Source organism: Odontomachus brunneus, unplaced genomic scaffold (assembly GCF_010583005.1).
Source record: "Odontomachus brunneus isolate Ranch 3 - 2012 unplaced genomic scaffold, Obru_v1 Obru_scaffold_259, whole genome shotgun sequence".
Classification (NCBI taxonomy): domain Eukaryota; kingdom Metazoa; phylum Arthropoda; class Insecta; order Hymenoptera; family Formicidae; genus Odontomachus; species Odontomachus brunneus.
Genome location: NW_022639709.1, coordinates 114808 through 140478, shown reverse-complemented (window position 1 = coordinate 140478; position 25671 = coordinate 114808). Strand labels below are relative to the sequence as shown.

Below are 25671 nucleotides of genomic sequence, written 5' to 3'. Positions count from 1 at the left end.
ATTTAAAATCGCAAGAGATGTGTGAGAAGAGTTTTAGCCAACTACACGCTTACGCGTTTAAGAATAACACACTTGGATTTGCAGTGATGACGTGAGAAAAATCGGAAACTTTTAGATTCTACCGTCAGTTCTTCCTCTTCTACTTCTACTTCGTGATATCGCTGATCAGTTTCACTCTTCGTCCTGGCCCGTCGATGCAAGAGACCGAAAACGCGAACGACACGAGGACGAATTCGTCGAACATGACGACGGTAGAGTTGGCGATTGTCAAGTCGCTCCAAAGCTCGGACTTGTCGGACTTGGTTACGAACAGCTTCGCCGCGGCTTTCACCTCGAACCTCAAGTCGTCCTTAAACGTGACGCAAGAGTCATTAGAGAAGATACAGTTGCAGGTGACGTCGAATATTACGTTGGCTCTGAGGAGCATTTTGCTTTTAACGCTGAACGACAACGAGGCCATCCTGAGTGCCCCTGACGAGGCCGCCTTTCGTACGCTGTGGTATACTAGTAATCCTCAAAACGAGTCGGACTACTTGACAGATGCGTACAACGAAAATGTCATGAGTGATGCAAACTCAACCATAGAAACGACCATCGACAGCATTGAGCTAATGAAATCGAACGATTGGTGCGTTACAATTTACCTAATTATGAGGGAAATATTGAGAGATGAAGGAGATATCGTTTGTGGAATTTAGTTGTTAATATTAATATATTAACTTCTTGAGTCCTCCGATTGTTTACTTTGAAAATTTGGTTTTATCTCGATAGAGAGATATTAGATAAATGCAAACAGGTTTCAAGAATTTGATTTGTAAAATAGTTTCAGTAGGAAAAAATGATGAAATTTTCTTATGAAAGATTAGATAGCTGATAAAATGAAAACGATATTGTCAAGATATAAGTGAACTATCATCAGGTAGTTCCAAAAGTGACATCAGATAGTTTCAAAACTATTATCAGTTCGCTCTATTAAAATAGATGATAAATCAATCAAAATATTTTAATTTTATGTATATGCTGTATCCTTAAGGATACGCCTGGGTTCAAAGGCTTATTATTTATTGCTTCACATAAGTTTTAGGATACACCTTCCGTATGCGATGAATAAAATTTTTGACATATGTATACCAAATTTTCATCGTCGTGAAATACTTTTTATCGCTTATGACGTCGTTTCAATTTTTCACGACAATACGTGTGTTTACTGGGTGCAGGTGGAAAGACCTCACGGAGGAATGCAGACTGATGCAACTGACAACGATAAGTGCAAAGATTCGGCTGACTGCGGAAGTAGTGATGGAGATCGCCGCGGTGCTTTACATCATGGCTGCGCTGCGGGAGGCGAGATTTTTAGGTCTCAACATGTTCGTCGAGAATTTAGTAAGATTGTTTCGTTATCAGAGCATAGATAGCTTCTTCTCGCGAAAAGACACAGGCTATAAACAGCCGCGTGGAAATGAATTCTGCGAAGCTTGTCGAACTCCTCATCCTCACGATTCGTAACTCGTGCTAATGCGAGTGTGACTTTCAGATGACGGCGCCGTCGCGCGTTATGTTCCTTTTCTCGTGCTGCATTTTACTCTCGTTTCCGTTTCTGAGATTAGCCTGCGCTGACGAAGTCGAAGACAAGCTGGCGGTCGTGGTGATGCTGACGACTGCGCCGTATTTCTTATTCTTCTGCAGAGGCTTCAAGACGGTCGGTCCGTTCGTCGTGATGATTTACAGGATGATCACGGGCGATCTCCTGAGATTCGTCTCCATTTATCTCGTTTTCGTCATGGGCTTCTCTCAAGGTAATGCCCGGCGTGAATTTCGCGGAGCGACGTTTAACCACCGGCAATTCGTTTCTCCCGACAGTTATTGCACGTCGTTCATGTTTAACGCCTTCGTCGCTCTTTTGCCGACATTCAGCGTACGACTTAACGACTTCGAAAGCTCTCTCGTTAGAAGTGAGTCCAAATCTCAGACGCACGGGAAAAAAGGATTGGCTGAGAATTACAGAAACTATTAAAATAGTCGAAATGATGGATTTATGGTGTCTTATAAAAATTGTAACGGTGTATTTCATACTCTTTATTGACGTTGAGTAAGACTAGATAGAAGAAACATCTTATCTCTTTGCAATATATATGTTTCCAGGAATTTGCTATTTCGACCACTCTGATGGAAATATGTCGTTAATCGTCGGTAGTTTTAGTGTATTAACATGAAAATATTAAAAACACAACTAAGTGTATTTTAGTTGAAAGAAATATTTCTGATCCTTATGAGTTAAATTCGGTTCTTATACGAAAAGGATATTATAGCATTTTCCTTGTTTAACTTTTTTTGTGTTTACTATGTTTTTATTGTTTTTTACTGTGTTTTTTTCTGATAGCTCAGAAATAGATTACTAGCAAGGTCTGTCTTGCCAAGAATCATAGCCAATTTCGCTAGAATTTTATTATGTTTCGCTAGAAACGTAGTCAATTTTTTAATAGCACATTTCACAGTTTCTGAAATATATAAACAATTCATATAAAATGAAATGATAATGAATCGTTGCAGAATGTTAGTCTATTCCGCAATTACAAAATCCTATAGTAATTTTTATTATAACATTCTCTTCGTGTATGTAAGAACTGGAAATTCTCCCAAGTAGCACAAGCTTTGCAAAAACGTCTTAAAGATATTTGAAAGACGTGTGAACGATGTCTAAATAAAATAGGCCATCTGTTTTGAATGTCTCCAAGCATCTCTTTATGCTGTGTGAACTATATTTTTCAACTGAAACGCATTTGTCATTGTCACATCAATTCAATTGATCTTTTCCCTCAGTATACGATCTAAGTAAAGCCCCATCGTCGATTATCGCCATTGATAATCGAAGCCAATGAGATGTAACGACACGACGTAATGAACGAGAAATGTTATCGCGCGATGGCCACGATGAACACACACACATACACAGCCGCGATCATCGATTTCTTTGCACCGTCGGTGCCTTATTCTATTGACTTTAACAATTATTAATTAGCCGCGGGAATAATGGCATCGCTGACGCCATGAAAAATTTCCATCCAACCGCATCCGTTTCTAAAACTACGCGTTTCTCTTGACTGTTGATTAATTTAGTAGGCGGGAATGTATCCACAGTCATAATGTAACATTTTGACAGTTTGACGTCTCGCATACACGTTTGTAAAAAAAAAGAGTTATCCGCTTCCATGTGACGCGTAATCAGTAGAAGAGTTATGAGAGAGGAATAAATAAGGGATTATACAATTAATTTTGTGCATTATTGCAATAAGTTATGATCAGAACTGATTTTAATCCGTAGCCAAATTTGTGCGCGTCAATAAGAGTTATTTGTTCATATACGACTTCATAGGGGGAGGTAGACAAACTACGGATTAAGATCAGTTCATATAACTAATTGCAATTATTAGCTTTACAATTAATTGTATAATCTCTTACTCACCTCCATCTTAAAACTTTTACTTTTCTTCTATACTGATCACGCGTCGCATGAGATCTGTTCGTTTTCAAAAAACTTCTGCACTAATGCAATAAGTTAGAATGAAAAAAAAGTATACTTTCTTTCACTTTAACTTACTGAACTCTAACTTACTGAATAATGCGCTTCTAATAGTTCAGAGGTCTTCAAAAATAAACAGACCAATGGAAGCGGATAACTTCTTTTTATGAGCGTATATCAAACTGTCAAAATGTCACATCGATGCACTTCCGATTAATCAGTAGTCATGAGAGAACCGCTAGAAATGAATGTGGCTGGTTGTAAATTCTTAGCGAGTATCGATTTACTGAATGGTGTAACATCCATGCGTTCGAGTGTACGTCATATGACCTAATCGACGGTTTTACTACGCTACTGCAACCCGACATTGACATACATCGTGGTAACGAAGGTTTCCTCTGACAACGGCGAGAAATGCCGCAGAAGGAGACGCGCGACCACACGAGAAGGTCGCGGGACACGTTAAATAGCGCGACATGTTATTATGCAACCCAGCGACGACACCGCGCGCACCGTGTGTCATCGCGTCTCGCTTTTCGCCGTCGTCGATGCAGTGTCACCGACGGCGACTTGAATGGAGTGTCCGTTTGTTCATACACTTCCTCTGTCAAGGGGAGTTCGCGCTATATACAAAATTATCCGTATTGTTTCACGGGCCCAGCATCGGCTCGGTATTCATGGCCAAGAGTCGAATAATTTCGTCCCGGTATTGGTTAACAAGCTTTAGAATGGGTCATTATAGAACACAGATGTATACCGATGCAGGCTGTGAAATAGGTCCCAGCCTTCTAATGTAGGCTTCGACACAGACCCAGTATTGGACATAATATTGACTGCAGGTAGTGCCGAGACCCAGCAGAAGCTTAGAAAACACGCCCTAACGACGTTTTAAGACTGATCTACAATGTGCTTTTCGCTTCCTGTTTCTTACTCTTTACTTTTTTCTAACTAAAGGCTTAAGATTTAAATCAGAAAGACATAAAAAAAAAGGAATAGGAAACAAAGAACATGGCAGATCAAGTTCTACAGATATCTAAAAGATACTTGTTCTTTTAGGCGTTTTTAAGATGTATTTTAGAAGCTTTTGTTATTTAGGCATTATTTAATCGCAATGATCGTTGAACAACATTAGTGTAGGATTCTTTCAAAAAATACATTGCTATAATAATGTGAAAATATTTTCTGATACAGTAAGTATCTTGATATGCAGAAAGTTGTACAGTAATAATTTTAACATAAGTACATAGTACTTTTATGTATGTGCATTGATCATCTGCGAATCTAGTAGTTATATCAACAAGATTTTCACGTGATAAAATTTATGTTTCTCCATGTTAACTGCAAAATTGCCTTTAGATACCAAGGCGGTTATATAATACTTTAATAATGTTATATAATAATGTTATATACTATTGCTAATATTAGTCCGCCCGTTATTGCCAATATTGTAGATTAGCATTGACAATTAATTACAGCATGGAGTTACATTCCTGTATCAAAACTGCATTGGCGCAACGCTAGCGGCTAATATTGTCACGACGACGAATACACACACACACACACACACACGATATTGCCCCAATATATGTATATATGTTGACCCGTTTCCGCGAGATATATTTCCCGTTTCCGAGAATTGTTCGATACACTCGCCCGTCACGGTCGACAACTAATCAACGTCGACGTTAATTTAACATCATGATTTCTATAGAAGCTTCGGAATGTTATGTGTATTTCGCAAATTAAGGTAAAAGTATCAATTCTTGGAAACATATATAATTCTGGACATTCTAATCTAATATTAAAACTTTCAGCAAGGTTTAAATATTCGTATTTAAAGACCAAAATAATAAAAATATCCAGGATTAGGTACGTGTTCGGGTATTGCTACTTTTACCTCGTATTGCACCTTCAACAGTACACTTAAACATATCAGACGTCAGATCAATAATGGTACAGTCGGTGTGTGTGTGTGTGTGTGTGCGCGTGTGGATGAAACTTTACAACATTTTTATCTCGATGAGTTTCGCTCTTTTCACTTAAAGAGAATTTGTTTTTTTAATAATTTTCCAAAGATAGATTTTCTTGTTGAATACGGGATACGTTGCGAAACTCATCGAGATAAAAGCGTTGTAACGTTTGATTCACTGGATGTACACGAAAAGAATATTACACTCTTTTTGTAAAATTCCTTTGATTTTTATCATATTTTCTAATAGTGCAAGAGAACAGATTTAGTAAAGTTTATCTTGCTAAAGAATATAAAATTAATTTCATGATAGTAAATCTCAGTTTCTGAAACGTAAATGAAATAGAAAAGTAATAGATCAAGGCAAAATGTCGATGTGTTCCCCGGCTGTAAGATTCTACAGTAATTTTTACTATAAGATTCTCTCTCCTTACGTGTCGGTTCTACTGATGTTAAAAATTTGTTCGCAGCGTACTACATTATATTTCTGTCGTTTGACAACCCGAACACTCCGGAAGGCGTCGACGACTCTGTGTCGAATCCGATGCCGTCGCCGATGGAAAGCGTGATGGCGATGTTCCTGATGAGCATGACGAACTTCGGCGATTACTACGGCGCGTTCGAGAGAACCGAGCACGAGTTTGAGGCTAAGGTACTTTTCGTTCTCGTCGCTGCCGTGCGTGTCCGGCTCTTATATCCACAGTCGATTTAACCGGCAGAATCGGCACACACGATGTCGCCTTGTTTAAGCTTCGTTTATTGTATCAATCGTAATCGCGACGCTAACTGCGACGCTCAATGGGACGCGTCTCAACGGCGACGAAGTGCTCAACTAATTTGCACAAACGTACGAATGATTCACTCGCGTGTATACGCAATTCCTACGAAAGATGCGTTAAGTGCGCCAGACGTCGTTGGTACGCCATTACAATAATAATTATTACCGTTGCAGCTGCTGTTTGTGTTGTACATGGTGATCGTGGCGATCCTGCTCGTAAACATGCTAATTGCTATGATGGGCAACACTTACCAGAAGATTGCCGAGACCAGAAATGAATGGCAAAGACAAGTACGTTATTAGTTAGCGCGTTCCACTTGAACGCGACTACTACGCAGCTTCGCTGTTGAATTTGTGTGACATGCAATTCGCGTTTATCTGCGTTTCAGTGGGCGCGCATAGTTTTGGTCGTGGAGAGAGGAGTCAGTCCCGCCGAAAGACTGAAGAAGCTGATGGACTATTCTCAGCCGATGGCGGGTGATCGCCGAGCGCTGGTTCTTCGATTAAATCAAAGTGTACGTGTGAAAATCGTATATATGCATAATAAATAAGCTTCGGAGCAGTATGATCAATTATTCACGTCGGTGATATTGATTTCAGGAGGAGGACAAGGAGGATATGAAGGAGATACTCGAGATGAAGAGAACCCACGACAGACTGCTGAAGAAAAGACTAGGAAGAATGTCAAAGGAGAAAGTTCTAGCCGAAACCGAAGCTATTATCGCCAGAAATTAAATAAAGCAATAAATTCTGGCATATGTCTGTATTGTTTTATTTCTACACTAGTACAAAAAATATCTAAAAATGAAAGAATATTTATATAGAATGGATGCTAATAACGTTCACTTGCACTGATATATTCTAATAGCGCAACTCATTGGGATAATATAGCTACAAATTGGGCTCCAGTATATCCAATATTAGCCCAGTATTGCAAAGTACATATTTTGCATTTTATAGCTGCATTTGCATTTTAATATAGAATTCCAAATATTGGCAATTTATTTGTTACCAATATTGGTTACATATTGAGTTACATTGGCCCAATGTACTTCTAATATATTTCAATATTGGTACAATCATATTGTACAATACTAGTAATTTATTCATAAAACTCATCACTCTCATTTTATTCATAACTAATATTGGCTATATATTGACTATATTGGCCAAATGTATGCCAACCAATATTGGTTAACGTAACGCTAATGAACCGTATTAGAATGCATATTCTTACACGGAAGAAAAAATTCTTTCAAGCGAGAAAATACATTTTCTTAAAAGCTTTTCATGAAAAATTAAGTTATACTATTTAAATGAAAGAATTTAGAATTTTAAGTCAAATATGTGTCATTAGCATTCACCAAATAGATATTTCTGATTTTTTAGATATTCTTTCCCTCGCAGTGTACAATCGTTGCTCTGCGTGTTCGGGTTTTAGCTATCAAATGTGTTGGAACTGCAGACTTTCGTACGAGTTGTTGATAAAAGAGTTACGATAAAATAGAGAGAAAAACATTGCCAATCGATAGAGTATCGAGCGAGTACTAGAGTTTCCATAGTAACAAACACTTTTACCGCCATGTCGGACTTTATTGTAAGGGCTCGAATGTAGCGCCCCGCTGAAAAGGAGAAGACACACGTACAATGACGATGAGCGCGTTGAGAGCTCCGATAGATTATAAGAGTTTGGAAGAAGAACTTCATGCGGCTCTCGCGGCCGACGAATTATACAAATTACAGAACGACGCCAAACTCCGGGCGATCGAGCAAGGTGTGCCGACATACGAGCACTTCAGGCAGATGGTAATTGATCCGGATTATCTTCTTAACGTAATTTTCTGACCAGAAGACTCGAAAATGCAATATAAGATTACGAGATCACAGTTATATGTAACTTACATAGCACAAGTAGCCAAAATACATTCTAAGAACGTTTCAGAGATCTCTATCCAGACATCTCTGGAATATTTATAGGATATATTTCAACATTTGTGCTGGGAATGGGAATGTTTCACATGCAAGGGAGAAAAAACGTGTCGTCTTTCCGATAAATCTTATCATTCCTGATACAATTTTGTAAGATATTTTGAGTAGGTGAACGCTGCACATCTGAAGCCTCTGGATCGTAATGACATGAAACCCAAGATCGGCGTGCAGTGGAATCCTGTGACCAATCGCACCAAATATCCGACCGTGTCTGCAACTTCGAAAACATCGAAATTCGTTAGAGATGACAAGCATAAAAGTGTGAGACCTTCGGAACCGTGCGAGGACTTCTTGCGATGTTGGAGGACGATTGAGGACCACTCTGAGAGATTTGCTTATATATGGAATTTGAGGTAATACGATAATAATAATAATAATAATAATAATAATAATAATAATAATAAATAACGATAATACGATAATAATAAAATAAAAAAACGAGATATATGCATGATTATTCCGAAGCTGTACCCCAAGTACGATAGAGAGTCACGATGGTGTCAAGATGACGACAAGGCGATTAAATTAAGATCGAGCAGTGAGCTCTTGCAGTCACTTTCTCGTCCTTTTGACGTCATCGTTATTTACTGTTCTGCACTGGATGTTAGCAACTTGCTGTTATGACAGGCACGTCCTGCAGACTCGTATTTTTCGAGTGGAGATACCTGCATTCTTCTTTGGTGACTTCGTGAGTGTGTGTTTGGACTGCGTATCAAAGATGGATGATACGACACAGATTACAGAACTTCTCCGTATACTGAGCACGTGTAGTAGATTCGATCTGACGATATGTTTCATGACGAAGGATGAGCAAGTTACGTGCAAGCAACTCTTTAAACAATTGCGACTTAAAGAAAGATCTCAAGATAAATCAGTGGAAGATACGCTTGTGTTGTTAGCCGCGAAATATCAAATTGATCTCGATTAATGTAACATGAAAATACTTTCCGCGGAATGAACGATACATAATTAAATAAACCGTATAATAAAAGTAGATGATCAATAAATAATAAAGCAGTAATACGCACCAGAAAATCGAAATATATGATTGAATTACGATTAGAAAATCCTAACAATCTACCCAAATAGCACAGAGAATTAAAAAAGAATTCAAAAAGAATTTAGTCGTATGTCACCAATTCTGAGTTTATTTTCAGATGTAAAAAGAATTCCTCAGAATTCAGTTCAGTGAAAAGAATTCTTTTTGTATCTAAAAATAAACTCAAAATTGATAACATACGACTGAATTATTTTTGAATTCTCTGTGCTATCTAGGCAATTACATTGCGTGTAAGTCTGCCATGTCGGCCTGTGTATTCAAACCAATTGGAACAATAAAATATAATTGAAACGATAAAAATGCTGTGACTAAAATCAGATACACGATCGCAAAGGTTAATAGTACTTCTTTCGTAGAAAATTATACCCCGAGGAGCCCGGAGGTAATTGAATAAAGATGACATTATCGATCATTTTTAACTATCTGATATAAATATTTGAACATTCAGTGTGCAATGAAGTTGTGCAATGAAAAGTATTAATGTTATAATTTTCAGCTATCTTGATATGTTATCGTTATGCATACAGACCTACAATAAAGTGTATCAAACATTTTTACGAAAAACTGCATTCCTTTAATTTTCATGTATGCTGACTTAATGCATTTTTATCGGCAAATTTACCGACAGGAGGTTTCTAAATAACGCAATTTTCTAGCACGCAAAGTCTCGCAAGATCATCGGTTTATAGTGAATGCTTTCCAATTGCTTAACACATTTTGACACATATGTACACAGAAATGCACAAAGTGTAACGTTGTGCACGATTCAATTGGAACAAAGTGTGTACTAATATGTACATACTATGTCGGATAGGATTAGGATTATTTTTCAATTGTGCTTATATTTTGATATTTTTTAATAATAAATAATAAAATCTAAATAATAAAAAAGATATTATCCACTTCCCGTCGCAAATGCCAGTCTTTTTTCAAGCCGCTACGCTTATTAACTTTAATTGTCACTAGAAAACACTAGTTTATACAGCCAACTAGTAGCCCTCGAGCTGAGTACGGATGTATAATGTTGTGTCGACGATTACGACAATTGGAATGCAACCGTGTGTATGAAAGTGTCTAGGGATATTGCAATTGGAAAGCACCCAGTATTACCTCGGTGACACGGCTCATTCGAAATAGCGCGCCAAATAGGTCGAAGTCGATTCTAGCAGACGGCGCGGTCACGTGACAGGCGAGCGGGCAACATGGTGCGCAGCGTTCTGTACTGCCGCATGCGACATTGTAGATGTGATTGTCTCGCGTGTTGACAAAGCCCACATTGACCTATCCTGACCTCTCGCGTGGCCGGGAACGCGGCCGACGCCGCGGGAATAAATCGCACCGATGATCTCTCACGTTTCTCGTCGTCCCATCGTTTGCCGCGCACGAAACCGCCATGATGCACACACATACGTGCAGCGTGCATGCGTGTGGACGTGCTCGCGTGTAAACAAGCCGAGGCACTTGACGTCGTGTGACGCTGAGCAAGCAGCAGCAGCCGCTCGTCGGTTGGTCAGGTGTGAATCGCTCCAACCTTCTCGGCGGAGTGGACGACGGTCGCGGCGGTTCACACGATCGTCTCGCACTCGGCCGGCCGAATCGTCGCGGTCAGATAAGATATGCGCCGAGGACGTGGTGTCGCGACGTTGCAACGCGCGAGGCGGCGATTAATCCGCATCAGTTAACCGCCTGTCAGTCGCCGTCGCGGCGAAATCGCGCGCGCGGATACCGGAGGAGGCGGAGGGACGCGCGCGGTGCTCGTTCCTTACCTCGTTCTTCTCCCGAGCGGGTAGATAGTGCGACGGGCGAGGAGGAGAGATCGGGGATATAGCGAGAGAGGAACGCGCTCCGACTCTCGTGTCAACATGAGGCTGGAGGAGATGCCGTTGCGACTCAACTCCGACGAGCGGGACTTTGAAATGGACGACGAGGAGACCGACTACCTGCTGCAGCCGTCCGAGGACAGCATCAGGCTCCTGACGTCGAGGCGACGGCGCATTAGCGATTGCTCCAAGTACCTGAGGAACTGCCTCTGCGGGTGAGTCGCGTCACCGCCGTCGTCAGTCTACTGGGTGTCCCGGAGCTGCCGAGCTGACGCCGCTGCTACTTGACGCGCTGCCACTTGAGGCTGCTTTCTAAGAATTGGTTTTATTGTCTAATTATCGGTTGCCGATGTAGCGGTTCGAGAAGACGCGCGAGGTATCTTTTTGTCGGTGTCGTCCGCATCTGACACTGCACTTGTGCAGGGCGTCGAGACGGAACGCAATATCTACGGGTGATGCTAATGCGGTCGATCGAAAGTCTCACGCATTACGCGCTCTCGAAATAGTATTCGACCCCGTTTGACCCTCTATCGCGACTGCGACATTTCGCGTCTCCCGGAGACATCTGGAGTGGGCGATTATGGGTCTTTTCCTTCAACGTGGACTCGTCAGAAGCGAACATTCCCAAATATTTTGCAGTTGGGAAATTCTCACGGATCCACACTGGAGAACAAGATTCACGGTCAACCTTCTGACTTTCTGTTTATCATCGAGATTTGTGTTTTTCAACATTTGTGTCTGAATTATTCGTCGATAACATTGGAAGTGATGTTGCTTTCTGAATCTGTCAAACGCGATAGATATCAGTCTTTTAATATGAATTTAATGGTAGCTCCCGCAGCAGATCGGTGGTAATTCTTTGCAAACTGCGTTTCTCTGAATAATTAACAGTAAAATTCTACACGCGTGGGTATAACAACGTACACTTTCAGTTATGAGTTTGGTATCATCAAGTTTCTTTTGAGATCAACCGTTTTCCACTTCTGCACAATTTCTAAACAAAGATATTCGTGCTGAGAGAGACCGATCTCTGTTCAATCTTATTTAAATCTCCTCATTTACGCGCCGAGAACAATTTGACGTTTTACGATCGAGACGTGGTAGCGCCTATTGGCCTCGCGCCGTTGGATCGACCAGGTGCGACCAATCCTGAAGGGTTTCTGTGACCCGAACGCGCCAATCGCGCGATGTTACCGCAATTGACGTGTCTTGGGATCGCATATTCCATGATCACGACGATGTGATGTCATAACATTGTTGGTTCTCGGTATAATTTGATAAGAACCCCATCGCGGACGTGGTTGTTTCTTACGAAGCGCGAGGAAACTCGAGCGAAGTCACGACGGAGATCCTTTATGCGGCCTCTAACGAGGAAATAACCTACATGGAGACGCAGAGCAACGTTATAAGGCTGTCCAAAGAGGACATCCCGTTAATATCCAAGCCGCGGAACTACAGCTCTTGGTCGAGGTGACGTACATCTTGTCTCGCTCGAAGAAACCCCGATTTTTTATGCGCCGTACCTCGTACCTTTTATGCGACGACATGAGCCCTTTATGTGAATTTTCTGTCTGTGACAATGAATTTCCTATTGGATATTTCTTAGTAGATGCGAGCGACGTCCAATCGATGCGTTGGACGATGATGGTTGCTCTGACGTTTGTACATTTGTTTACGTTCGACAAGCTTCAATGACTCAACTGGATCACTGTGCTCGTGATTGTCAGTCATGTCACGTTGCAAACATTGACAGATTTACACTTTCATTTAGACAATGATGCTTTTTTTATTTTTAACTTCTATTTGTTGACTTTGTGAATAATATGTGACAAAGTTTAGGTGAAAGCAAATGTGTTGTAGTAGGAGATTCAGTTTCTTAATTTGTTCAATTTGTATGCAGTTTTGTTAGAACAAAATGTGTTCTTGTGCTTGCAGATGTTGTACTTGGATGTGGAGAAGATGCTGCAGAGAGCGCGAGTTAAGAGCCAGAGTTATTCACATTGGACAGCCTATGCATGAAAAGTTTCCCACCAATGTTATAAGAAATCAAAAATACAATGTTGTTACTTTCTTGCCTTTGGTATGTTTCTCCTCAGCAAGAAGGATGTCTTGGCATCTCTTTGAAGTGATCGGCGCGGTGTAATTAATGATACATCTGTTGTTGTTTTGCAGGTCCTCTTTCAGCAGTTTAAATTCTTCTTGAATTTATACTTTCTGCTCATGGCTATATCCCAATTTATACCAGACATAAGAATAGGGTATTTGTACACATACTGGGGACCATTGTGCTTTGTTTTAACCGTAACGATTTTCCGCGAAGCTATCGATGATTTTAGAAGATATAAGAGAGACAAAGAAGTCAATGCACAAAAGTACTATAGGCTAGTGAAGGGTTTTGATACGCCAGAATTAGTACCAAGTTCGAAATTACGAGTTGGCGATTTGGTAAGTTTTGTCACAGCGATTCCTATTGCCGATTCAACAGCGGAGTTCGCCACGTGAGGCCTAAACAATTGCGTTCTGCTCCACAAGGTAATAGTCGAGAAGGGTCAAAGGGTGCCTGCCGATCTGGTGCTGTTACGCACAACCGAGAAGTCAGGCGCATGTTTCGTGCGCACTGATCAGTTGGACGGCGAGACGGATTGGAAATTGAGATTAGCAGTGCCTGCGACGCAAAAATTGGAAAGCGACTCCCAATTGTTCGATATCAAGGCGAGCTTGTACGTCGAGAAGCCTCAGAAGGACATTCACAGCTTCATTGGCACCTTCTCCAGGGTGAGTCGTTTTGTTTCAGTGCTCTAAATTTATTTATTCTCAGATTGCCTCTCACACGATCGCAATATTTTCAGTATGATGGATATAGCAGCGAAGAGAGCTTGGGTGTGGACAATACTCTGTGGGCCAACACAGCTGTGGCATCAGGATCTGCTCTCGGTATTGTTGTTTACACCGGTCAGGAGACGCGGTCGTTGATGAATCATTCTGCAATTAGATCAAAAGTCGGTTTGCTCGATCAAGAGATCAATCAACTGACGAAGGTATTGTGCACATGTTCAAAAGTTATCGATATGCGTGTACGAATACTCAATTTAGCTGGCTTCCAGGTTGATGCCATGTCCTTTGTGGATTTGTGCACATTTCATCGGAATTATTTCTATTTAATTTTAGTGTATCGTGTTCCACATTCCTATTCTAGGAATAATGTTACCTATTCTAGGAGATAACTGTGTATATTTGCAAATTTCCTAAGGGAAGATTTTAAGTAAAATAATTCATTCAGCATATATTCTAGGGAAAATAATTACTGCCCCTCCAAATATAAATAAATTTAATTCACATTTATTTATTTTCCGCAGAAAATCCGTTATCTAAATTTTTTTCGACAAATATGAATAGATTCCGACAATATCCTGCTTTTTCATTTTTCTTCCTTGAGACATATATTTTGTATTCACAGGGTTCGTAACATTCTATCGAACATCTAACGTATTCATTTTACTCGCGAGTTAATTTTTCTGTGAAATATCAGGTGCAAATCCAAAAGGAATGTGGCATCAATTCTGGAAGCCAAATCGAGCATTTCACCATATCACCTCAAATATCATGTATGTACGTATAAATATTAATATATGCATTATATCTCGACAGGTGCTGTTTTGTGCAGTAATAGGACTCGCTCTGGTAATGATGTGTTTGAAGGGATTCAGCGGCCCATGGTACCGTTACATGTTCCGTTTCGTCCTGCTATTTTCGTACATCATACCTATCAGCTTGAGAGTGAACTTGGACATGGGTAAGGCGTTCTACGCTTGGTGCATTCAGAGAGACAAAGATATCGTCGGTACGGTCGTGAGGACAACCACTATCCCGGAAGAGCTCGGACGTATATCGTACCTGTTGAGCGATAAAACCGGCACCTTGACGCAGAATAAGATGGTGTTCAAGAAGCTCCATCTGGGCACTATATCTTATGGCCAGGAGACGTTTGACGAGGTAACGACGGTGTTGAAATCTTACTACTCGATCAGCTCGGATAATTCCCCGGTGAAAGCGGCACCAAGTGCGCATAGTGGCAAAGTACGGAGATCTGAGAACACCCGGATTTACGACGCCGTGCACGCTTTAGCTCTATGCCACAATGTAACCCCGGTTTATGACGACGTAACAAGAACTACGAATCTGGATACGATGAGCGTACAGACGGGAGAGACCGGAGACACGGGTTCCATCCAGAGGTACGAACGATTTCTCTCGCTTGCTGATCGCGAAAACTGAAACTGTCATTATCATTTTGGATTTTAATGTTTCAGTCAAACCGAGGCTGATCAGCATTATTACTTGCCGGAACAGAAGCGTAATTACCAGGCCTCGAGTCCGGACGAGGTGGCTCTGGTGAAGTGGACGGAAGAAATGGGATTGGCTCTGGTCAAGCGAGACTTGAATTCGATGCAACTGAAAGCTTTGAATGGTCAAATATTGAATTACACTATACTACAGATATTCCCCTTTACGTCGGAGACCAAGCGAATGGGAATAATCGTAAAGGAAGAGTCCAGCTCGGAAATCGTGTTTTACTTGAAGGGTGCTGACGTCGTGATGTCTGGTATTGTACAGTATAATGATTGGTTGGAGGAGGTATGCGGTAATATGGCGCGTGAAGGTCTTAGGACATTGGTTGTGGCCAAGAAGAATCTGACCGAAGACCAATACCTTGATTTCGAGGCGAGGTAACGTTTCATTAGAAAGATTAAGAAATTACGTGGATAAATACATGTTAAGATATTAAATTTCGAGTAAATGATTGAATTGCTATAATTATAGATACAACGCGGCGAGAATGAGCGTTAGTGACCGTGTGTCGAGGGTCGCCGCGGTGGTTGAAAGCCTCGAGAGAGAAATGGAGCTGTTATGTGTGACCGGTGTCGAGGACAGACTGCAAGATAGAGTGAGGCCTACGTTGGAGCTTTTGAGGAACGCCGGCATAAAGATATGGATGTTGACCGGCGACAAGCTGGAGACCGCCACGTGTATAGCGAAATCCTCACGGCTGGTCTCACGCACTCAAGGACTACACGTTTTCAAGTCCGTTGTGACGCGCACTGACGCCCACTTGGAACTGAATACATTCCGCAAGAAGCAAGATTGTGCCTTAGTTATCAGCGGTGATTCCCTGGAGGTGTGCTTGCAGTATTATGAACAGGAATTCCTGGAACTTGCTTGCGGCTCACCAGCCGTCGTCTGTTGCCGATGCTCTCCCACGCAGAAGGCCGAGGTTGTTAGTCTCATACAAAGACACACCGGGAAGAGAACAGCGGCCGTTGGCGATGGTGGCAACGATGTCTCGATGATACAAGCTGCGGACGCTGGTATGCATAATCTCGTTTATACAATTTTGACTTATTTGTGTAAATTCATAATGTTGTGTTATACCTAATTAAATATCTAATGAAAATAATTAAATAGTTGCTGTAACTTACGGTTAATCACATGTATGCTATCAGGAATTGGTCTGGAGGGTCTTGAGGGAAGGCAAGCATCACTAGCCGCGGATTTCTCAATTTCTCAGTTTAGTCACCTTGCTAATTTGTTGCTAGTCCATGGTAGAAGAAGTTATAAACGGTCGGCCGCATTAAGCCAGTTCGTCATACATCGTGGCCTGATAATTTCAACTATGCAGGCAGTGTTCTCTGCGGTCTTTTATTTGTCTTCAGTTGCCTTATACCAGGGTTTCCTTATGGTAGGGTAAGTAAACATACAAATTTACAATACTGACACTATTCAATGTATTTTTTGCATTATATTGATATATCTTATAATTCTTTGGAAAAATAATTGCTTAAATATCGCAGTACGCTTAAATTGATCATATACTGAAAAATATTTAGGTATGCTACAATATACACAATGTTTCCCGTCTTTTCGTTGGTACTGGATAAAGATGTATCAGGAAAAATAGCGCTTACATACCCAGAACTCTATAAAGAGTTAAGCAAGGGTCGTTCATTGTCATATAAAACGTTTTTTATGTGGGTTTTAATAAGCATATATCAAGGCAAGTAACCTATTAAATTATGATATACCTATGAAACATATCGTATCTTTTTCTCCATAATGTTTTATTTCAGGAGGGGTAATAATGTATGGTGCACTTATAATGTTCGAGGACGAATTCATTCATATAGTGGCCATTAGTTTTTCGGCGCTTGTTTTAACGGAGTTAATAATGGTTGCTTTAACGATTAGAACTTGGCATCATATAATGATGCTCGCGGAAATCTTCTCTTTGGCGCTTTATTTACTGTCGTTGGTTGTTCTCAAAGATTACTTCGGTAAGTCTGACGCATGAACAATAACGAAAGAAATTATCGAGTATTCATTTCATTGATGTCATACGATTTTTTCTCCCTTTTAATACAGATGCTGAATTTATCAAAACAACGGACTTCTTGTGGAAAGTATTGGTGATAACGTTAGTCTCGTGCATGCCACTGTATATCTTGAAGTTCTTGAGGAAGAAGTTCTCACCTCCTAGTTACACAAAATTATCCTAAATTTTGCGCGAAAGCGTCATCTGCCATCTGCGTATAGATAGAAAAGGGAGGACAAAACATCAACGTAATGTATTAGTAATATAGAGAGAGATGTATAAAAATTTTCTCTTTCGTTCCAATCCAATCCAACTAACACTGCTCAGTTCGTTCGTAGCGGAATAAGATAAATTATATGCACCGTTTTATATCAACCAACTATTTTTGTAACGATTCTATCGAGGACTAATGTAACAGGAAATGCCTATGCTGCGGAATAAGAGCCGATCAAGTTTCCAAATCTCTTGTATTATATCGTGCACTGGGTGACTTCGTTGAGATACGGATTGGATTTTATCATGCGAAACCAACAACTCCACAATACTTCGTATAATGTTAATATTTCCTGCAAGGCTTATCTATATCACACATCCTGGCTTCAGGTTAAAAATACATGACTTTTTTTATCTGTTTTTTTCTTTTTATATATATCTATTTTTTTGTTTATATATATATATATATATTAATTTATTTATGAACGTTAACGCCAAAGTCGAATCTTCCATTTTCGTGCATTTGTATGCATGTATCACGGCATTTATATAGGTTCGATGCTTATCGTTCGTTCTTAAAATACTAATTAGGAATGTTCCAATTGAGCACAACAGTATTTCTCATATATCGAATAAATCTTCAAGCTATCCCAGCGTATTAAGGGACAAATAATCTTTATTCGTAATGAGAGATTAATGCATTTTACTTAAAAAAAAAAGGAAATTGTTAAAGCTAATACAATTAAGGAATAGGATTTGAGTGTCAGAAATGAAACTGTGATTTTTGTGAACTAAGTATAAACGGCAATTTTTGCACTAATGCTACTATATAAAGAAATTTTTATTCCGGGGCTATTTGAAATTTATTTCTTTGTCTTATCTCTCAAGAAACGTTTCAGTCTAGGTATTCTTTTGTATAAATAAATCACATATATTGCGCATAAACTATCGATATCAGATTACGTAATATGTTTTATATTCATGTATATAATGCAAGTATGTAGAACATGTAAACTGTAATCGTTGTTATCTCTAATATGAATGAAGTGTATCACAAATAATAGCTATTTTTAGGAAACTATTGTTTGCTGATGTAACGCGTTTGTGATTAATTTATTCACAAATAAAATAATATATTCCTTTTCCCGACTTCTCTGGTATATTCGTGCTATTCACACGATGATGGCGTCGCTCTATGTGTATGTTAACAGATTTCATTAAAGTTAATAGCGGCTCGAGGGGGTGTCGTGCGCTGTTTACGAAATAAGTAGATCGTAGAACTCACTCTCTAAATAAAAACTCAGTTTTCGTTAAGAAAGCGTTTTATTTTTAACTTTACCTAACCATCACATTTAGTTTATCAGTCGCTGTTTTTTCCACTTGACGATGAAGCATATTGACTTCCTTCTTAGTCAAGGTGCGTTCCATGTGTCTGTACACTATAGTGTAACAGTGAGACGTTCTTTTTGTCTTTGGATGAACGAACTGGTCTTTCAGAATAATTTGATCAATGATATCGCCGCCTATTTCCCGAACTATGTCGTAGAAGTCGTTGGGAGAATAACTTTCGTCTTCTGGTAACCAGAAACTTATGTCGTTTGTGCAAGAAGGATATATACTTATCGGCTGAAACGCGTATTACATTTTAATATTTTAACATTATATTAGTATTTTAGAAAAATAAAATTTCATAATTTTGACCAATTATTCATATGATATTTATAGAGAGAGAGAGAGAGAGAGAGATAGAGATGTAATTAGTATATATCTATAACGTTATATCCGAAATAATGTCTCACCGTATATTGTATATGCGCGTCAGGATTATCTACTTTAAACTGATTTATGAAACTGATATCTTGGCTCCAAAATAATCGTATGTCCGGTATACTATATAAGCGCATGGCCAAACGTTCCAAGCCAAGACCGAACGCCCATCCGATCCGATCGACGGCACCGGCTTTCTGAAGAATCTCTTGGCGCATGATACCGCAACCTAATATCTCGAGCCACTTATCGTCGAACAATATTTCTAACTCCCAGGATGGATGAGTGAATGGGAAGTACTGGTCAACCCATCGGCATTGCACATCTATTAATATGAAGCATCATTAAACTAAAATCTCATTTTGATCTTGTGAAATTGAGAAATTAATAATTATCAAGATTAGGTAAGTTAATTTTTTCTTTTTTAGTTTTGTTAAATTTAAAGTTAATGACCCTGTTTATTAACTTAGTTTTCATCAAAAGTAAATAAAGTCTAATTCAATTAATACTAAATTAACTTATTAAAGTTAAAAGTTAATTATTTTACATTATTAAACAGCTCGCAATGATCAAAGTATTGATGAATTAGTCTAATTTGTATAAAAAAAATTGACAAGTTTAATATATTTTAAGATAACTAATTTGAGCTGAAGGTTGAGCTTATTTTTAAAATAAGCTGAATTAGATTAGAAATTATTAATTTCTTAACATTTTAACATTGATCAATTAATTACTCAACCACAGTAATTACATAAATTTTCTAAATTTCATTTTAGATTAGACTTGAGAATCTTATATCGTTATCAAAGATAACATTAATATTAAGGATGATATAACTATACCTTTCCCAAAGATAGCTTGTGCTAGACCAAATAGGGTACTTTTTAGTTCCTGTTCCATTATCTTTACTGCTTCTAAAGTGTGACATCCTTGTTTGTCAGTGGTTTCTACCCCAGAGTGTTCGAATAGCTTTAAACCCACGGAATCATTGACGTCATGAAATAACTCCTGCAAGGTACACAGCCTGACTGCATCAGCCTGATGGAAAACCGGATAATGAGTACTGTCGACTTCGTCTCGCCGATATACATCTCCGATAACGAGGAAGTTATTCAAACCCATTGAAATTAATTCTGCCTGATGCGCAGTGGTGTGTGCCCTCAGCAGCGTGTCTTGATTTACGAAGTAACAATCGCTTTTATTCCTACTCGGATGATCCTTTGGTACAAGAAGGGAATCAAAATTTTGACTAGTTGTGACTATGGGGCATATGTTATCATAGATGCTAAACGCTGGTGTTCCATTCTTGCTACGGAATCGTTTGTAAAAGTAGTTCACAATACGTTGACGTAAATGCGAGAGTGGATGGTACTGCTTGACATGCAAATTTCTTCCTAACTTAGTAATAATATTTGAAGTGAGGTTTGTCCAATCATCTGTTGCATATTTCTGACCCAGCAGCACTAGCTCGTTGACATTTTTATTAACATTGGCGACGCTAGAGGCTGTTCTAGATGTTGTCAGGATTCTCTTGCACAGGTGAATATACCTGCTACACCTGTGAAAGAGACGTAGTAAACAAATTTTTCTCTGACAAACGAATAAAATAAATACGTTCAAAAATGGTCTACCACATTATTATGAGTTGGTTAACCTCTTCTTGTTATGTCAAGGAATATCGACTCCAATCGACTCCTTTCTTAGAAAATGAATGACGCCATTTTGTAGTCTGTTCTTTTCAATTGCATTGCTACACTAATACTCTGTTCTCTTTATTCTGATTGATCAATTAAATGCTACTCTACCCGTCGAGTAGAATTTTTGAACACAGTTTAGGTTTTTCTTTGTATGACTAGAGAGAACAATGGGCGGTATTCATAATCAGATCTTATATTTAAGATCAACTTAAGTACTGTCTTAAGATGTCATGAACCAATCACAGAGCCGTATTCGCATCTTAAGACATTACTTAAGACGATCTTGAAATAAGATTCGACTATGAATACCGACCATAAAGCTTATAAGTACTTTTTTGGTTATAAGTACTGATATTTTTGGAATTCGTACTTCAGTACCTTGGATGAAAGGACAATAGAGATAAGTTTAAAGCCAGCGGCACGCGGTGCTTGTTTTCATGCTGGATTGCTTGCTGATTGGTGCATTTCTGAAGATGGATGAAAATACACCAATCAAAACAGAGTATTTCCATCCAGCAAGCAATCTAACACGAAAACAAGCACCGTGTGCCGCTGGCTTAAGTCCAAATAAAAGGTCTGTTCTTTTGCTCTGCACTGCTGCACTGGTGCCATAAGTTAGAGTGAAACAAATATATATTTGTCTCACTCTAACTTGTTGCACCAGTGCAGCAGTGCAGAGCAAAAGAACAGACCTAAAATTATAAGAGCGGCACATAGTGCTTGTTTTGTACTGGATTGCTTAGTAGGAAGAAATACTGTTTTGTTTTGTTGAGAATAAAGAAAGTAACTTGTGAAAAAAAATTGTCAAATAAATATTAATCTAGTAACTCGCTATATCGAAATGGCCGAAAATAAATTTTCTTCGTTGCAAGGATTCAAACTCGAGTAAGTTGAAAGAAATTTAGAATATATTTACATTATATAAAGTTACTTTGTTACTCTAATTAATTTGTTTACCGTTTTAGAGATTTACTATCCAAAGATGGGGTTACGTTTGAAATTGGAGAACAATATTACGATGATGAAGATGAAGAGTTTGCATATACTTCATTCGCACAATATAGTAATGAGGAGATGTTAGATATGTTGAACATGAATGATTTTAGTGACGATGAGATAGATAAACAGGAAACAAATATACTTCTTCACGGTATTAGTTTTGCAAAGTTAAAAAAAAAGATGACAAGTTTGATAGCAGATCAAAAGGTAAATCAGTTTTTATAGTATTTCTTGCAAATTATTTTTTTCTTATAGAAATAAAGTAAATCGTCATATTGATAAAAAAATGACAGATGCCAATTCAATAATATCCTTGCTCAATTAGGTGATGAAATATATCAAGCAGAAAGGTGTTGGAGAAGTTATACCTAACAATGCTCAGGTCACTGTCCATTATGTAGGATATTTTGAGGATAACGATGAACCTTTTGATTCTTCATATGTCACTGGACGTCCAAGAACATTGCGTTTAGGACAAGATCTCATCATACCTGGTTTAGAAATAGCTATAGCCAGTATGTGTAAACATGAGATAGCAGTATTTTGGATGCATCCTGACTATGCCTACAAGGCTATGGGCTGTCTACCACGTATCCCTCCTAATGCAGAAGTAATTTTCATTGTTCATTTGTTTGATTTTATTGATAATGGTTCTGCAGATACGTATTATAATCTTAGTCTGGAGGAGAAACAGTCATTTCCAAACGTGGTAGAGTCTGTCAAACATATGCTTGTAACTGCTAAAGATCACTTCGCTAAGCAACGTATCAAACAAGCAATAAGAGAGTGAGTAATGGATGTTCTAAGAAAGAGCTCTGCTCATTATATAGTTGTATACATGCGTTTTCCTCCTTGCAGATACAAAAAAGTTGTTGACTTTCTGGATATGGTAAAATTGAAAGATGACATAGAAGAGGAAAAAATAAAGAAATTACTCTCTCGGACTTGTACTAATCTCGGGATTTGCTATAACAAGTTGAATATGCCACGTAATGCTTGCTTGGCTTGTAACAGGGTTCCTATTCCTACTGCAAAAACTCATTATAAGTACGTTATATTAATAAACGATGCAACAGTTTGTGCGAATTATATATGGATCAAATTAAGTTGATATTTTGACAAAGTTTTTTTTCATATATTTTTTTCTTAGCTTCGGGAAAGCTCTTCTAAGTATTGCAGAGTATGATGAAGCAATGAATGAGTTGCAAAAAGCTCACAAGTTAGATCTGCATAATCAGTGTATTAAGAAAGCAATTCAACAAGTGAGTCGAAAATTAACCTATAAGAAATATTAAAATAATCCTTTTAACATAACTGGATATATATATTTATGTACTATTTGCAGACGAATATGAAACAACGTGAATACTTGGAAATCGAAAAACGCTTATGGAAAAATTGCTTTAAATCTGAGGAGAACAAAACGAAACTCACTGAATTCCGGAAAGCCGCACGTGATTTGTGCGATTCCGTGCAAAACAATATAGTAAGACAACCTCTTCCTGAAGGTTTTACAGAGGAAGAGCTTGAAATCATACGTGAAGAAGCTGCTACATCAGGACTGAACATTGTCAGGCATATAAGATACGGCAAAGAGATTGTATATATTCAGAAGAACAATGCGTGAAATTATATATTCGAAGTTTATACCCAATTTCTTCACTTCTGGTTAACTTTATCTACCAGTTATTCTATTGAAATTGACCTATCATATTTATGGTTGGCAAGAATTAATCAATTTCAGTTGACATTCAACAGATAGATAAAATTAACCAGAGGTGAAGAAATTGGGCATTAGACATTAATCTCCTAAACTTATTATTGCATTCTCAAAAATTTATAAATAATAGTTCCTTTTTACGTTATTTTTTTAATATGAGGTGTTCATATTGTGACAATAGTGAATTCACAATAGTAATTATTCACCAAAGATGCTATTGATATTTCATATCAATGTTAGTGTAAAATATACAGGCCAGCCTGTACTCATGACAAATGAACTTTATACTATCAGTATCAGTATATTTAAAGCCTTCAGCTCATATAGTCAAGAAGGAGACTTGATCTATAGTTACATTCCTTAACTGCACGTATTCATTTCTTATTTATATCTATTCAATTACTAGTCTACTAATAGTTACATTATCTCTCTTTAATTGACTTTGCTATATTCATCTTGTTACTTAAATATTTTTGTAATTTCTTTTCACAATCTTCTTAATTTTTAATTTCTTTTTAATTTTCATCTAATCTTTATATTATCTACATCTTAATATCATATCCAATTACTCTTTCCTATTTCATTCAATGGATACCATGTTGTCCTCATATACAATATTTGCAACTCTATTTTTCAGCTGTATACTTTTATCCCTTTATTTTTCCTCTTTCTCTTTCCGATCTCATCATTGTTCTATTTAATCTTCATTCTCTTTTTCCGCAATTTTCTCCCATATCTTGTTAGTTTTATTATATTCTTTTTCAGTGGCGTAACCACTCAGGGGGAGCTGAAGAGACTGCAGCCCCCCCCCCCCAAAATTAATTTTTTGGGTTACGTTAAATGTGAGAAATTTTTTTTGAATAACCTTTCTTTTGCTCGTCAAAAATAAAAAGTACAGCCCTCCCCGAAATTTTTTTCTGGCTACGTCACTGTTCTTCCTACTAACTCCATAAAGTGATTCCTCTGCCTTTTTTCGCTTCCTATATGTCTCCTTCAGTTTATATCGCTAAGAAAGAGTTTTTCATATCCTATAACCTATAGTCTTTCTTTTATTCTTTGCACTTCATTCTTATTTCTATAGTATCATATTTTGCTTCTATATCCCATCAGATCATTTCATCCTCTTCATTTCTTGTATCCTCTTCTACTTCCAGTACACTTTTGTGTACTTTTGTCTTCTATTACTATTCTATTATATATTTCTATCAATAATTTATTTTACATTACCACACTAACCTAAGCTTATTTGCCTTAACTTAATTTAATTGAAATAACCTTAACTTAATTGAAATTTGTGAAATTGTATGATTTACAATGTGATAAAAGGTAGACAAATTACTATTCAGGAATTATAAGTTATTCACTAAGTCTCAATATATACTGCCGTTTTGTCTTCCAATATATACTGCCAATATATACTTAAAAGTTTAACAAGAAGATACTATAATAAAGAAATCAAAATATTATATATACATAAATATAAACTATACAAATATAACATATGAAAAATATATTTTTGAAGTTCTTAAATATAGAATATAGAATACAGAACGCCTTGTATATTACTCGCTTTTATTTTATTTTTTTAAATACTAAACATGTCGTTTAGAAAAACGATACAAATATATATTATAGAATGCAATCTATATAAGGAGATAAGTACAAAGACAGCGTTAATATTTGATGCATTAGTAACATCATCATTATATATTTTCCAATGTTTGTTGACAAGTAAGACAAATAAAAAGTATTTTGCAAAAATTCCCCGTCGT

General features: G+C 38.1%; 5 protein-coding genes across 13 annotated transcripts in view; 4 read left to right on the top strand and 1 right to left on the bottom strand.

The window, feature by feature from the left end:
* The window catches only part of LOC116852846 (transient receptor potential cation channel subfamily V member 5), a 41292-nt gene extending 34267 nt beyond the window's left edge, over positions 1-7025 (top strand). For all 6 annotated transcript variants that reach the window (XM_032833568.1, XM_032833570.1, XM_032833571.1 and 3 more), the window contains 7 exons: positions 116-628; positions 1218-1383; positions 1535-1796; positions 5960-6141; positions 6442-6558; positions 6657-6782; positions 6868-7025. In XM_032833568.1, the coding sequence (XP_032689459.1) occupies positions 116-628; positions 1218-1383; positions 1535-1796; positions 5960-6141; positions 6442-6558; positions 6657-6782; positions 6868-7002 (1501 nt within the window). In that variant the 3' untranslated portion in view covers positions 7003-7025. The remainder of the gene's footprint in view (positions 1-115; positions 629-1217; positions 1384-1534; positions 1797-5959; positions 6142-6441; positions 6559-6656; positions 6783-6867) is intronic.
* A 551-nt stretch (positions 7026-7576) lies between these two features.
* On the top strand, positions 7577-9278 carry LOC116852854 (coiled-coil domain-containing protein 103). Its single transcript, XM_032833587.1, has 3 exons — positions 7577-8073; positions 8365-8609; positions 8884-9278. Exons 1-3 carry the CDS (start codon positions 7915-7917, stop codon positions 9182-9184), a joined length of 705 nt encoding a protein of 234 aa, XP_032689478.1. The 5' UTR covers positions 7577-7914; the 3' UTR covers positions 9185-9278.
* A 1499-nt stretch (positions 9279-10777) lies between these two features.
* LOC116852844 (probable phospholipid-transporting ATPase IIB) lies at positions 10778-17687 on the top strand. 3 transcript variants are annotated; one of them, XM_032833564.1, is made up of 12 exons: positions 10778-11351; positions 13072-13216; positions 13309-13581; positions 13669-13911; positions 13986-14174; positions 14785-15371; positions 15447-15863; positions 15958-16502; positions 16638-16878; positions 17022-17188; positions 17262-17465; positions 17554-17687. In XM_032833564.1, the coding sequence occupies exons 1-12, from the start codon at positions 11179-11181 to the stop codon at positions 17685-17687; spliced, it is 3318 nt and encodes a 1105-aa protein (XP_032689455.1). In that variant the 5' UTR covers positions 10778-11178. The 3 variants fall into 3 exon arrangements, with proteins under 3 accessions (XP_032689455.1, XP_032689457.1, XP_032689456.1); XM_032833566.1 differs by lacking the exon at positions 10778-11351 and adding an exon at positions 11393-11512; XM_032833565.1 differs by lacking the exon at positions 10778-11351 and adding an exon at positions 12356-12606.
* Positions 17688-19020: 1333 nt separating this feature from the next.
* On the bottom strand, positions 19021-21344 carry LOC116852851 (probable phenylalanine--tRNA ligase, mitochondrial). 2 transcript variants are annotated; one of them, XM_032833584.1, is made up of 4 exons: positions 21118-21344; positions 20326-21041; positions 19516-19808; positions 19021-19342 (listed from the first exon to the last, which is right to left on the bottom strand). In XM_032833584.1, coding segments are annotated over exons 1-4 (1302 nt in total). In that variant the 5' UTR covers positions 21120-21344; the 3' UTR covers positions 19021-19051. The 2 variants fall into 2 exon arrangements, with proteins under 2 accessions (XP_032689475.1, XP_032689473.1); XM_032833582.1 differs by having other exon boundaries at positions 21115-21343.
* A 470-nt stretch (positions 21345-21814) lies between these two features.
* On the top strand, positions 21815-25660 carry LOC116852850 (inactive peptidyl-prolyl cis-trans isomerase FKBP6). The gene is made up of 6 exons (XM_032833581.1): positions 21815-22065; positions 22146-22386; positions 22505-22965; positions 23038-23226; positions 23330-23441; positions 23525-25660. The coding sequence occupies exons 1-6, from the start codon at positions 22022-22024 to the stop codon at positions 23804-23806; spliced, it is 1329 nt and encodes a 442-aa protein (XP_032689472.1). The 5' UTR covers positions 21815-22021; the 3' UTR covers positions 23807-25660.
* Positions 25661-25671: the final 11 nt, after the last annotated feature.

Excerpts from the sequence above, each read along its gene's own strand:
- LOC116852851 (XM_032833582.1), bottom strand. Across the intron at positions 19,809-20,325 it reads ACAAGCTATCTTTGGGAAAG|ATGTGCAATGCCGATGGGTT; the intron begins GTATAGTTATAT and ends TCATATTAATAG. Across the intron at positions 19,343-19,515 it reads ACGCGCATATACAATATACG|CCGATAAGTATATATCCTTC; the intron begins GTGAGACATTAT and ends TACGCGTTTCAG.
- LOC116852844 (XM_032833564.1), top strand. The coding sequence starts at position 11,179 with ATGAGGCTGGAGGAGATGCCGTTGCGACTCAACTCCGACGAGCGGGAC. Across the intron at positions 16,503-16,637 it reads GATACAAGCTGCGGACGCTG|GAATTGGTCTGGAGGGTCTT; the intron begins GTATGCATAATC and ends GTATGCTATCAG. Across the intron at positions 17,189-17,261 it reads TTTAATAAGCATATATCAAG|GAGGGGTAATAATGTATGGT; the intron begins GCAAGTAACCTA and ends GTTTTATTTCAG.
- LOC116852854 (XM_032833587.1), top strand. The coding sequence starts at position 7,915 with ATGACGATGAGCGCGTTGAGAGCTCCGATAGATTATAAGAGTTTGGAA. Across the intron at positions 8,074-8,364 it reads ACGAGCACTTCAGGCAGATG|GTGAACGCTGCACATCTGAA; the intron begins GTAATTGATCCG and ends TATTTTGAGTAG. Across the intron at positions 8,610-8,883 it reads GCTTATATATGGAATTTGAG|GCACGTCCTGCAGACTCGTA; the intron begins GTAATACGATAA and ends CTGTTATGACAG.
- LOC116852850 (XM_032833581.1), top strand. The coding sequence starts at position 22,022 with ATGGCCGAAAATAAATTTTCTTCGTTGCAAGGATTCAAACTCGA. Across the intron at positions 22,387-22,504 it reads GTTTGATAGCAGATCAAAAG|GTGATGAAATATATCAAGCA; the intron begins GTAAATCAGTTT and ends TTGCTCAATTAG. Across the intron at positions 22,966-23,037 it reads ATCAAACAAGCAATAAGAGA|ATACAAAAAAGTTGTTGACT; the intron begins GTGAGTAATGGA and ends TCCTCCTTGCAG.